Below are 11,814 nucleotides of genomic sequence, written 5' to 3' on the forward strand. Positions count from 1 at the left end.
CAAGTTGGAAGGCAGCTCCTGAAGCAGGCGTGGCCTAAACAAACCACGCCCACCGCACGCGGCCGCGCGTGCCAGCGACAGCCTATTGGTCCCGCTTTCGTGACGTCTTTCCGGGGCAGTCCGGGTGGGGTCCAGCGCGCACCAGTGAGCTGAGCTAACTGGGTTTCGCTGCGGTCCACGTCCCCGCGCGGGGCTGAATCGCTGAAGTGGCTGCGCTGCGGTGTGAGGGCCACGGGCCTGCCGCGTCCGGGTAAGTGACCCGCACTGCTGTCCAGGGAGCTGTCGTGAAGGCCCCATGAGCCGCTTGGGGATGGACAGCGAGGTGCGGGGCGGAGGAGGGATGAATGGGGACCCGGTGCGCTAGGCGGTGAGGAATGGAGATTCAAGGCGGAGGAGGGAGGAATGGGCCGAGCCCTTAGAGAAGCATGGATGCGCAGGAGGAGGAGGAGGAGGTGGGCTGACGGCGATCGCCAGTCGATGCTGGGCAGTTTGCGAGCACTCTACGGACATTCGAGAGTAGGCGAGTCTTGGATCAGGCTGTACCCTAGAAGGTGTTGGTCTCGGAAATAGTTGAGGCCTGCACCCCAAACTCTTCTACCTACCAATGAGGAAAATCCATCACATTTTTCCTTCCTCCTCATTTGTCTACTTGCCTGCCTCCCCTTGTGGCCGCTAGCTTGTGCGCTTAACGGTCTGGCTGGAGCTTAGAAGTCCAACTCTTAAAAACTTGTATTACTTACACCCCGACCCCTAGGAACCAGCTCTAAAATTTCAATAAGTCAACCAGCAAACTGTTTAAAATACAGGTTTTCCGTTTATAAATTAGACTCGCCTGTTGGACAGCAGAATATCAGAAATACTGGCTTAGCAAGCGTTTAGAACACAGACCTTTGGCATTTTGGTAGTGAGACCTGAACTTTCAGATACCTGGAGATAAGCGGTGCAGTTAAGATAATATTTAATGTTCTGGGATCGTGGGCTAATGTCTGCCACGTGGATACATCCTTTAGATCACAGGGCAATGTCTGTGTACATAATACGTCCAAGCAGGTGATGTGTCAGGATTAGGTAGGTGACTGTGGTTTGTCCTGTACTAGCTTTCCCAATTTCTGTTCTGTAATTGTGTAACTTCCCTAGCGTGGAGTAGAGACGGGGGCCCTGCTGATAGGGATTATTAATGGTCTTTGCTGAGTCTGGACTTCTTGAATTGAAATCTGTGTATGTCAGAGAAAAAGCTCACCAATTTGAGGTCTAGTGATGTGTATATAGCAATCCACACATCATAAAGGCATTAAAGGCAAGGCAAGATTGGGAGTGCAATCTGTCAAACAAACATTAGAGGAATTGGGCAGCATCTCAAGGGTTAGTTGTCACTTGGGGACTCACACAAGTCACCTGGCTGAACTTTAGTAGGAACAGCTCAGGAAATGCAGACTTAAAGTCTTATGTGTATAGACATTGCCCTGTGGTGGAAAGGGTGTGCCCGTGTGACACGATGGAATTGAGAACATGATACTGGCCTTCTTGTATGAGCTGGCAGAAGGTGTCCTGATGCTGATTCCCTGCAGATCCTGTGGGGACCAATTCCCAAAAAGAGACTCAACCCCAGTCTGTTTGTTCTAGTTTCTGAGTTAATACTTGGTTTTTTTGTTAGTGTTTTCTTTCCTCTATTTAATGTGTATGGGTGTTTTGTTTTGTTCTAAAGATTTATTTATTTATTATATGTAAGTTCACCGTAGCTGCCTTCAGACACTCCAGAAGAGGGTGTCAGATCTCATTACAGATGGTTGTGAGCCACCATGTGGTTGCTGGGATTTGAACTCAGGACCTTTGGAAGAGCAGTCAGTGCTCTTAACCACTGAGCCATCTCTCCAGCCCCTGGGTGTTTTTATGTACATATATGTCTGTGCACCACATGTGTGCAGTGCCCTTCCCATTCAGAAGAGGTTGTCGGGTCCTCGGGGAGTGGAGTTAACAGACTGTTATTAGACAGTGCAAGCCTGTAACCTCAGCATTGGGAACTCTGAACAGTCAGTCTAGTCAACGTGGCAAGCTCCAGTGGGTTCGTCAAGAGATCCTATCTCAAAATATGTAATATATAATATAAATATAATGTATGATAGGTGGCTCGAGAGATGGCTCAGGAGTTAAAGGCACTTTTACAAGATATTTTTATATGTATGGGTATTTTGTGGCCATGTATTGTACAACATGAGCATGAAATGCCTACAGAGGCCAGAAGGCGGTGCTGGATCCCCTGGAGTTGTAGGTAGTCCTGTGGTGTAGGTGCTGGGGATCTAAGCCTGGCCTGTGGAAGAGCATCCACTTAACTGCAGAGCCTTCTTTCTGGCAAGGTCTCAGAGTGACACATTCCTTTAATCTCAGCACTTGGGAGGCAAAGGCAAGCAGATCTTTGTGAGTTCAAGGCCAACCTGGTTCACATAGCTTGTAATAAGCCAACCAGGGTTACACAGTAAGACCCAGTCACAAAAAGGCAGACAGAAATAGATGACTCTCACTGTGACTCCCGACTTGGAACTCATTGTGCAGATGAGGACTTAGACCTTTGGGCATCCTCATTCCTCTGCTTCGGAAGGACTGGGATGCAGTGCACACTGTCATGTCTGGTCCTTCTGTAGATGCTGAGAACATTGAGGTCCAAGCACTCTAAAACCCTCGAATGGAAGCTTTAGGTCACATGTATGTTCTTTCTGAGTCAATTCGTAAAGGTTTGTATAGCTTCTGCTATGTTGTTCTGTGGACCCAAAGTCTTCATTTGTAGCTGGGATACCCTTGAACTTGCCTCTTGCCTCTGCCTCCCCATAGTACAGGTAAGTTTCATCATGCTTAGTTCTGTATGTGACCTTGACATTGACCATGCCAGACAGATGAATTCACAGTACAAGAGCCTTTTTGCCTCTCTTCAGTGGCTAATTCCTGTGTCTGTGGGAGTGGTTTCTAGACCCATCCTCTGGCTAGGAGTCAGTTATTAGGAGTGGCACACAATAAATGTCTCCCAAGAAACCTGTGGAGTGTTTTAGAGATATTCTCTTGGAACTACGCTCGCGCACTCTCTCTCTCTCTCACTCACTCTCTCCCCCCATCCCTTCCAAACCCCATATGTGTGTGTGTGTGTGTTTTAACTCACATGTGTATATGCATGCACAACTTTTATATATGTGGCTACTTGCTTGCATGCATACGGCTGACTGCGTGGGAACACAGGTATATGCAGGTGGGCTTGTGTATACAGGTGTGTGTGTTTCTACACACACATTTGGTTTTGAATAGCAGGTTTGTGGTGATGCCATGCCATCACTGTCTGCTAACGCCTGTCCTCCAGAAGGTGCGAAGCTGCCTGTCTAGTCTCCTGGCATCACCATCTGCTGACGCCTGTCCTCAGGAGCTCCTGGGTGACCATTAAACGCTCATCAATGAAAGCCGGGCCTAATAGCTCACACTTGTAAGCCCAGCGTTTGGAGGCTGGACAGGTTTGAGGCCATCTACAAGTTTGAGGCCATCTTGGGCTCCATAATGAGTTCCAGCCAGCCTCAGTTACACTGGGAGACCTTGTCTCAACAACATGGCTCAGAACACTTCTCTTACAGAGGACCTGAGTTTGGGCCCTAGCACTTCCGTCGGGTGGTTCCCAACTGTATGTAACTCCAGCTCCAGGAGAATCCAATGCCTCTGGGGGCTCTCACATACACACACCCACACAGATAGACATGCTTGTGTATAAAAATGAACCTTAAAACTCAGCCATGCTGGGCAGTGGTGACGCATGCCTTTAATCCCAGCACTTGGGAGGCAGAGGCAGGTGGATCTCTGAGTTCGAGGCCAGCCTGGTCTACAGAGTGAGTTCCAGGACAGCCAGAGCTATACAGAGAAACCCTGTCTCGAAAAACAAAACAAAACAAAAAAAAAAAACTTCAGCCACAATAGTTCCTGGGAGAGAGGATGTCTGCTTAGTGTCCTCGAATTACATAAAATTCCTGATTCCATTTAGTTCCATTACCTCTGAGAAAGGAGGGTTTCCCGACAGATAAATAACTGGTTTACCAAAATTGCTTTTTTTGTTTGGTATGTGTGTATTTAAAATTTTTTTGATTTTTATATATACAAGTACACTATAGCTACCTTCAGACCTTCCAGAAGAGGGTATTGGATCCTATTACAGATGGTTTTGAGCCCCAGTGTGGTTGCTGAGAGTTGAACTCAGGTCCTGGAAAAGCAGTCAATGCTCTTAACCACTGAGCCATCTCTCCAGCCCCATGTTTGGTTTTTGTTTGTTTGTTTTTTGAGACAGGTTTTCTCTGTGTAGCCCTGGCTATCCTAGAACTCACTCTGTAGACCAGGCTGGCCTCGAACTCAGAAATCTGCCTGCCTCTGCCTCCCAAGTGCTGGCATTAAAGGCGTGTGCCACCACGCCCGGCCCATGTGTTTTTTTTTAATTTCCCTGTGAGGGCCAGCAAGATGGCTCAAGGGGTAAAGCTTGCCACCATTGTTAACCACCTGAGTTTGATCACGGCAGTCCAGATGGTGGAAGGAGAGATCAGAGTCCCTACAGGTTGTGCTTGGACCTCCACACATGCACTGTGCTAAATATGCACCCATGCACACACATATAATTAGTTCTTTTCATTAAAACAACAACTCCCGCCAAGCAAGTAGTGTATGCCTTTAATCCCAGCACTCAGGAGGCAGAGAGGCATATCTCTGAGTTCTAGCAGAGTGAGTTCCAGGACAGCTAGGGTTACATAATATAAATATCTGTGTTTTCTGATGATCTTAGGTGACCCCTGTGAACGGGTTGGTGGACTCCCAAAGTGGTCATGATGCACAGGATGAGAATTGCAGATGTAAGAGGACTAGGAAGATGGGTCAGGGGTTACAACCTCTGGCTGCTCTTGCATTGTTCAGTGCCAAACACTCCTGTCAGGTGCTCACAAATGCCTGTGACACCAGCCCCGGGGCATCCAGTGTCCTCCTTCAGCCTCTTCAGACACATACACATGTGCACACACACTCACAATCACATAAACAAGAAAATAAATGTTGAAAACCATCTCCATGTGAACTTGTCAGCAGCTGCCCTGTGCCACAGCCTCCCAGCTGACAGTGATGAAATAGCTGTCTTCTTTCATTTGGTGCCTTCATAAGTGTCTCCCCAAAGGGATCCTTGCTGTAAAATACAATTAAAAAAAAAGATAATCCAAACCCATTCCTCAAGATAGTTATTGTTGACATTCACGTAGTGGTGCACGCTCTGTCTGTAAATACACATTTACATCTTTGGTTTCCGCGGTGTTAAGTTGTTTGTGTACGAATGGGACAGTATTCACAGCACCATTCCAGAGTTGCGCTGCTGTGAACATAATCTGTAGATCTCCAGGGTGGGTGACGGTGGCGTGGGGTGGCGTGGCGTGGGGTCGGGTGGGGTGACGGTGGCGTGGGGTGGGGTGGTACGCATGTGCAGCTGTATTACCGTGAGCTGTGTGTAGAGCCAGAAGTTGATAATCTTCCTTATCTCATCTCCCATGTTTTGTAGGCAGGGTCTCTCTGAACCTCAGGTTGGCTGTTTTAGCCAACCTGACTCAAAACTTTGGCATCCATCTGTCTCTGCTCCCTGCAAACCCAGGGTTACAGGTGCATGCCGCCATGTCCCTTTACAGGAATGCTAGGGGCCTGAGCTCATGCAAGGGTCCTGGTGCCTGTGCAATAAGCACCTCAACTGCTAAGCCATCTCCCCAATGAGGCCTCATGTTGTCAGGTGCTGATCTGGAGCCCAGCATGTAGCCAAGGCTGGCCATGAACTCTTGCTCTCCCTGATTATACCCCCTAACTACGATAATTACAGGCATGCTACACCAAGACCTCCATCTTTGGACTTGAAAAAATGTTCTGGAGCTGGGCAGTGGTGGTAAAGGTATACCTTTAATCCCAGCACTTGGGAGGGAGGCAGAGGCAAGCTGATCTCTGAGTTCGAGGACAGACTGGTCTACAGAGCAAGTTCCAGGACAGCCAGCGCTACACTGAAAAACCCTGACTCAAAACAAATAAAAGTTGTTGAGTCCAAATTGCTACATCGTGACTTGTGACAAGTTGTGACTTGGACAGCTCTGATAGCTAGCTGTCTTTTCCCCGGCCCTGAGCTGTTGAGTGCTGCTCCTTCTGAGGCCTCCTCACTGGACGCTTGTCCCTTGTTCTTCCTCAGCAGTGTTGCCTCTCTCAACCGTAGCTGTTTCTGATACCACAGAGGGGCATCTGCCTCTGTCCCACCTGTGCCTTGGCGAATGCCATGGCCTGGGAGTGCCCTGCCCAGCCGCTCTCATCTGCAAAGCCAGACTTCATATGGCAAGGACAGGATGCCAAGGCCCCAGCTGCTCAAGGAGGACATCAGCCTGGCCTCCCAGTCTGCACTGAGCAGCTGTCGCTGGTGAGTGCTCCGGGCCCTGCTTGTTTTGGAAGACCAGACTGGGACTAGAAAGGGGCCTGAGGTACTGGGTTTGTAGAGTCAAGAGAAGGACACGGAGTCAGCCACCATGAGGTGTGTGAGAGCACTGAAACCACAGCTGGTAAACTATAGTGTGTGGGCTGTGTTGCCTGGAGTGCCTACTGTGTGAATATAGATGCTGCCATCCAAGGCTGTCTGTTCACTGCTGTGGCAGGCAGGACTAAGTTAGTACCTGAGAGAGAGCCTGCATGTTCTCCTGTCTGAAATATTTGCTCCCTGGCCCTTTATAGAAAAGGTTTGTCCACTCTTGTCCCAGATTTGTAGTGTAGGCACAAGGACTGGAGTGTGTTCAGGGAGCTGAGGCCCTCCTTAGTGCTAGAACTGCCTGTCACATCTTTTCTCCTTGAACTCCCCAGCAGACTTCTAATCCAGGGATGAGGCACAGGGAACTCCCTGAACCTGCTGAAGATGCTGGTAGCATCTTTAGGGCATCAGCAGATTGGAGGGATCCAAGAGCCATCAAGGCGTCTTCACGGCCCAGCTGCCTTACCCCAGCTTGTAGCTGAGCCTGAATTCTCTGTGGGAAGCCTTCATTTCAGCTCTTCCCCTGTCAGGATGTCACTCTCTCTTCTTACTACCCATCCTTGCTCTTTTCTTTTCAAAGAACAAACAAACATTTTGTACCCTAGAATATAAGACTCATCCAGTACAGGCCTGAGAAGTTGTCATCCTATTGGCTTGTCTGTCTCCTGCCTAACTCTAGTTCTAGGAAGAGCATGGGACAGTGCTTGTGCAGTGGGGAGCAAGACACAATCAGGTTGGCTTTACTCTCATGGCTGCTTGAGTTGTGTTCTTTCTGGTCTCTGGCCCCTGGTCCTGGTCTAAGCACCGGGCCTAGGCTTACACTGCAGACCCTGCAGAGCCCTGGGCCTCTGGGGAGTCTGTTTGCTGCCTCGAAAACAAACACCTGACCAAAACACCTTCTTCATCCCAGATCCCTGGGCCGAGCAGAAGGCGATTGCTGACAGCCTGAAGGGCTGTCTGGCCAAGACACTCAGCCCTGCTTCCAACTCACCCAGCAAGATGTGGACAGCCCTGGTGCTGGTGTGGATTTCCTCTGTGCTCTTACCTAGAAGCCATATGATGTCTGCAGAGCCACGTAAGTGAGAAAGCTGTCTGATCACCAGGGAAGCCCCCGGGATCTGATTCCAGAAGGGAGCTATCTACAAACTCCTGCCTTCCCAGCACAGGACTGAGATGGGTTGCCAGTCAGAGATGGGGTTAGAGAGTGCACTGGTGGGAGCCACAGCGTGACCAGGCAGTAGAGACCTGCAGAGTGGCCTTGTCTTCTAGGGATCTCGTGCTCGTCCGAGCTCATTTGTTAGCATGTCAGAACTGAGTATTCTCCTGCCCGGCCAGGCTCTGCTCATCTCCAAGAGGCCTTCAGCCTAGCCTATATCTGAGCCGAGGCTGTTTAGAGTGGGAATGTCTGTGCAGCCTCAGGGGCGGGTAGAAGGGCTGAGGCTTGCTTTGTTTTTGTTGGCTAATCACATGTGAGCCTTCTGGTCCTATTCTCTGAGAATTGAATCCAGTTACAAAGTTCTGAAGTTTCCACAGGCTATAGCCTCAGAATGGGCAAAGGGTGCCCTGGGTAGCTGTGCTTAGCTGGTGGGGGGTGTGGAGAAGAAGAGGCACTGGACTCATGTGTCACCTCCATCAGCACCCAGGCCTCTGGTTGGAGAATATGGTGTTGTACAGCTAGCACAGGGGCCAGCAGCTAAGGTGACAGCAGGTAACTCCTGCATGTGGTTGAAAGTGTTCTATCTTTCTTCTCTTCTTACTTTCAGGAAACATAGTCACTAACAAGTGGCCTAAAGCAGTAAATCAAAGCATGCTGAGGGACACAGTTCCAAGGACTGATAATACATTTACCGAGAGAACAGCCATAGTGCCACCTGCTCCTGTCACATTGACAACAGAGACCTGGGCAGCCACCCTGAACTCTACCAGAGTGACAGCAGAGGTGACAACACACGGAACAAACACGAGCACTCCAACAACCAGAGAGGGGACAACAGACAGGGTGACCTCCAGAACTCTGGCTGTACCTACATCCTCGGGCCCCTCATCTGCAGAGCAGACTAGACCCACCACCATTGCTGGGCTCCCCTCCCTCAGCACACCACATGCAGAAGTGCCAAGAACAAATGCCAGCGTGTCACCAAGAACAGCCATGGCAGCAACTGTGGCCCCCCACACGGCGACTCTTGCTGCAGGCACCGTAAACACAAGTGATCCTCACACAAGGACTCCGAGTCCTGCCAAAAGCACACCCACTGACACATCCAGCAAGAACCCCATACCCACCTCAGGTGCCCAAATACAAGGTACCACCGTCCAGCTGACCACAGACCAGCCAGTGCATAGCACAGCAGGTAGATCAGCACTTAGTCCCTCAAACGCCACCCTGGAGCCCACCACCACCCAGGTACAAACCAAGGAGCCATCTGCCAGCACAGTGCCAGCGCGTGCTACCAGCCTGAGCCCTGATGTAGACGTCATATCCCCCACCACACAGCCAAGCCCTACATTACCTACCCAGGGCACAGGTGGGCCAGGTACACTCCTGACAACAGAGCAGGTGGGGACCAAAACCACATCTGGTACTGCCTCTGCTGGGCCAACATCCAGGAGCTCAGGGGACATTAAGGTACCAACCACAGACTCGTGCCAGCCTAGCACCCAAGGCCAGTACCTAGTCACCATTGATGCCCTGACCCCATCCTTGGTGAACAAGATGTTACTTCTGGTGGTGCTCCTTGTTGGGGTGACCCTCTTCATCGCAGTCCTGGTGATGTTTGCCCTGCAAGCCTATGAGAGCTACAAGAAGAAGGACTACACGCAGGTGGACTACCTGATCAATGGCATGTATGCCGACTCAGAGATGTGAGGGCTTCTCGGGAGGCCAGCCTCTACCATGGCCGCCTGTTTTGCCTCAGACCAAACTAAGTGCTTCCAGATCCTTTCGGTGCAATTTCAGAGCTGTGCCAGATGCTAGACACATTTAATAGCTGTCAGATCAGCTCATGATCATATCATGAGAAAACCGCCTTTTCATATTTATTTTTCTAACTGATCACATACGCAGGAGTGGCCATGGTCGAGAGGGCCTGACACACTTGGCCCTCGATGTATGAAATCTTGACCAGAATTAAAAGCAAAGACGTCTCTCCTGTCCAGCTTGTGTGGGTCTGTGTGTCCTGCCCTTAGTCATTCCTAGTGCAGCCTTTAAGATGCAGTCTGGTGGGGCTTGCTTTTGTAAATATGTAGTATGACCTGAGTTCCTGGCAGGTTGCTGTATTACAGCCACTGGCTTAGGCTCCTTCTAATGCCCAAGTTCTCAGTGGAGGCTCCAGCCAAGTCCTGAGCCATTCTTTGGTGCTGCCCATTGGCGGCCTGGCCTCTCATGGCTCAGCTCCCTAGAGTACACTCTAGCTTTGAGAGCCAAATCCAACAAGATCCATGAAACAGCTGGGTCTCCACACGTCAGAGGCAGTATTGCTGTGTATATGCTATAGTACAGCCACCATCATCCTGTGAATACTTGTAGCACACTGAGCCCTCATCCCAGCAGATCATTTTAGTGACCTCTGAGGCTCAGTAGCATTTCATTCATCCAGGGCCAGAGTCAGGAGAAAGCTTGCCTGTGTTTTGATTTGGATCTTGTTTCTTGGCAGTGTTGGGATTGGAACCCAGACCCTTTTGTATTCTAGGCAAACCCACTTGAGCCATTATCCCAGCCCTGAGCCCTGGTTCTAGAGTCCCAGAGTCTCTAGAATCCTTCATCTATCCTGTTTACCAGACTGATGGCCTTTCTCTACCCAAATGCCTGATGTAGCAATGAGCTAAGGCAGCCAAGCTGTTCTCAGCTGTCTTCTAGGCCAGGTCTAGGGCTGCTATCTGGTCTAGAGCCAGCTAATGAATGTCCTGGAGCTTGGCTTCATGTCGGAGACTACGTTTGTTCCTCCTGACAGCACGGTGGCTGGCTGGACCTGGAGAGATGTGGTTGTGGTCATGGCTAAGGCTGGTGTCGTCTGGAGTCGTTTTCTTTGCCATGATGGCCCAAATTCTTACCTCAATTCTGCCACATCCAAAAGGGAGGACAGGTGGATTGTAATACAGAACAAAGCACCCACTAAGCCCTTTGAGACCTGTACAGGGTGGGGTGAAGGGATCAGCACTGTCCACACAGCTCTTGTGCCTTCCACCCCACCTTCTCTCGGATTACAGTCAGGCCTGCCCTGCCGCCCCGCCTGCTTCCCAGAGTCAAGCTGTCTGTCCTGAGGGCAGGGCCTTCTCCCTTTCGAGCAGAGACACCTAACTCGAGAGTGCGTGCTCAGTCATTGCTGTTGGCTCCAGCCATGGCTGAGAAGGTGGCTGCTTCCAGCCTCTGGTGAACTCTAGGCCAGTTCGCCACATTGCCTACTACCTACCAGTAGGAACCGAGCTCTGGGGTAAATCTGGGTCTTTTGAGCATGCCCTCTGCTCAGCCTTAGATTGGGGCAAGCTCCCCCTCGTGGTAGCTAATGGAATCCTAAACCCTGGTCCCACGTGGGTCGCGTTTCAAAGCGCGTTCTCAAAGACTGGAAGCCCTGATCCTTTCTGGGTGTGGGGAGAAGTGGACCAAAATGAGAGTCAGTTTACAGAAAGGAGGCAAACACAGAAAGGCCAAGTTGCCTTTTCAAGGGCACCCACCAGGCAAGTGGCCTGCCCGTCAGCGTTGTGCACTGAGGTGGCCGGGGAGAGGAGGTTTCACCTTCACGACCATACAAACACGCGCCCATGAGGACGTAGGGGATACCTGGGCCAATCGCACCTGGGGCGGCACTGGTCGTGGTGGCCGAAGCTCTCTGGTGCCCGCTGGCGGCCGCGCTCTTCGCCGCATCCGGCCCATAGCTATGGCCACTCTGTACGGCCATTTAGACCCACAAAGTCACCCCAACTGACCCTGACCAGGAGAGGCGTCCCTGGATGTCCCCACTGGAGCGCTCACTCTTGGAGGTGCTTTTAGGGTTGGAGGTCTGGTCCCGACTTGTGATCAGCAAGTGCTTGAGGCAATGACGTCACGTGTGCCAGAAACTCCTCCCGGTTCTCTCAGGCACCCTAGAGTTAGTTCACGAATCCCACAACAACTCAACCTGGTGACCCTGTTCTTCTGTCCCGGAACCAGTCCAGCTTGGGGAGTTCATTTGGAGTAAGGCACGCGAAGCATCTTTATATCGCCACTCTGCTAACAGCTCGTGCCTGTGAGCATTTACTTGGGTTCGGATAAGCCTCCCCCCACCCCCATCCCCACC

The 11,814-nt window shown here is 50.8% G+C and overlaps 1 protein-coding gene and 1 long non-coding RNA gene across 5 annotated transcripts in view; one reads left to right on the top strand and one right to left on the bottom strand.

The window, feature by feature from the left end:
• The first annotated feature begins 106 nt into the window (after positions 1-106).
• On the top strand, positions 107-9,696 carry 1810055G02Rik (RIKEN cDNA 1810055G02 gene). Of its 4 annotated transcripts, none has more exons than NM_001358256.1 (4): positions 107-250; positions 5,861-6,439; positions 7,452-7,616; positions 8,305-9,696. In NM_001358256.1, the coding sequence occupies exons 3-4, from the start codon at positions 7,541-7,543 to the stop codon at positions 9,405-9,407; spliced, it is 1,179 nt and encodes a 392-aa protein (NP_001345185.1). In that variant the 5' UTR covers positions 107-250; positions 5,861-6,439; positions 7,452-7,540; the 3' UTR covers positions 9,408-9,696. The 4 variants fall into 4 exon arrangements, with proteins under 4 accessions (NP_001345185.1, NP_082353.1, NP_001345187.1 ...); NM_028077.3 differs by having other exon boundaries at positions 6,218-6,439; NM_001358258.1 differs by having other exon boundaries at positions 6,221-6,439.
• Gm36787 overlaps positions 4,471-11,814 on the bottom strand; it is a 31,773-nt gene continuing 24,429 nt past the window's right edge. The window contains exon 3 of the long non-coding RNA XR_003952877.1: positions 4,471-5,185. This is a non-coding gene — a long non-coding RNA (predicted gene, 36787). The remainder of the gene's footprint in view (positions 5,186-11,814) is intronic.

This window comes from Mus musculus, chromosome 19 (assembly GCF_000001635.26).
Source record: "Mus musculus strain C57BL/6J chromosome 19, GRCm38.p6 C57BL/6J".
NCBI classification, from domain to species: domain Eukaryota; kingdom Metazoa; phylum Chordata; class Mammalia; order Rodentia; family Muridae; genus Mus; species Mus musculus.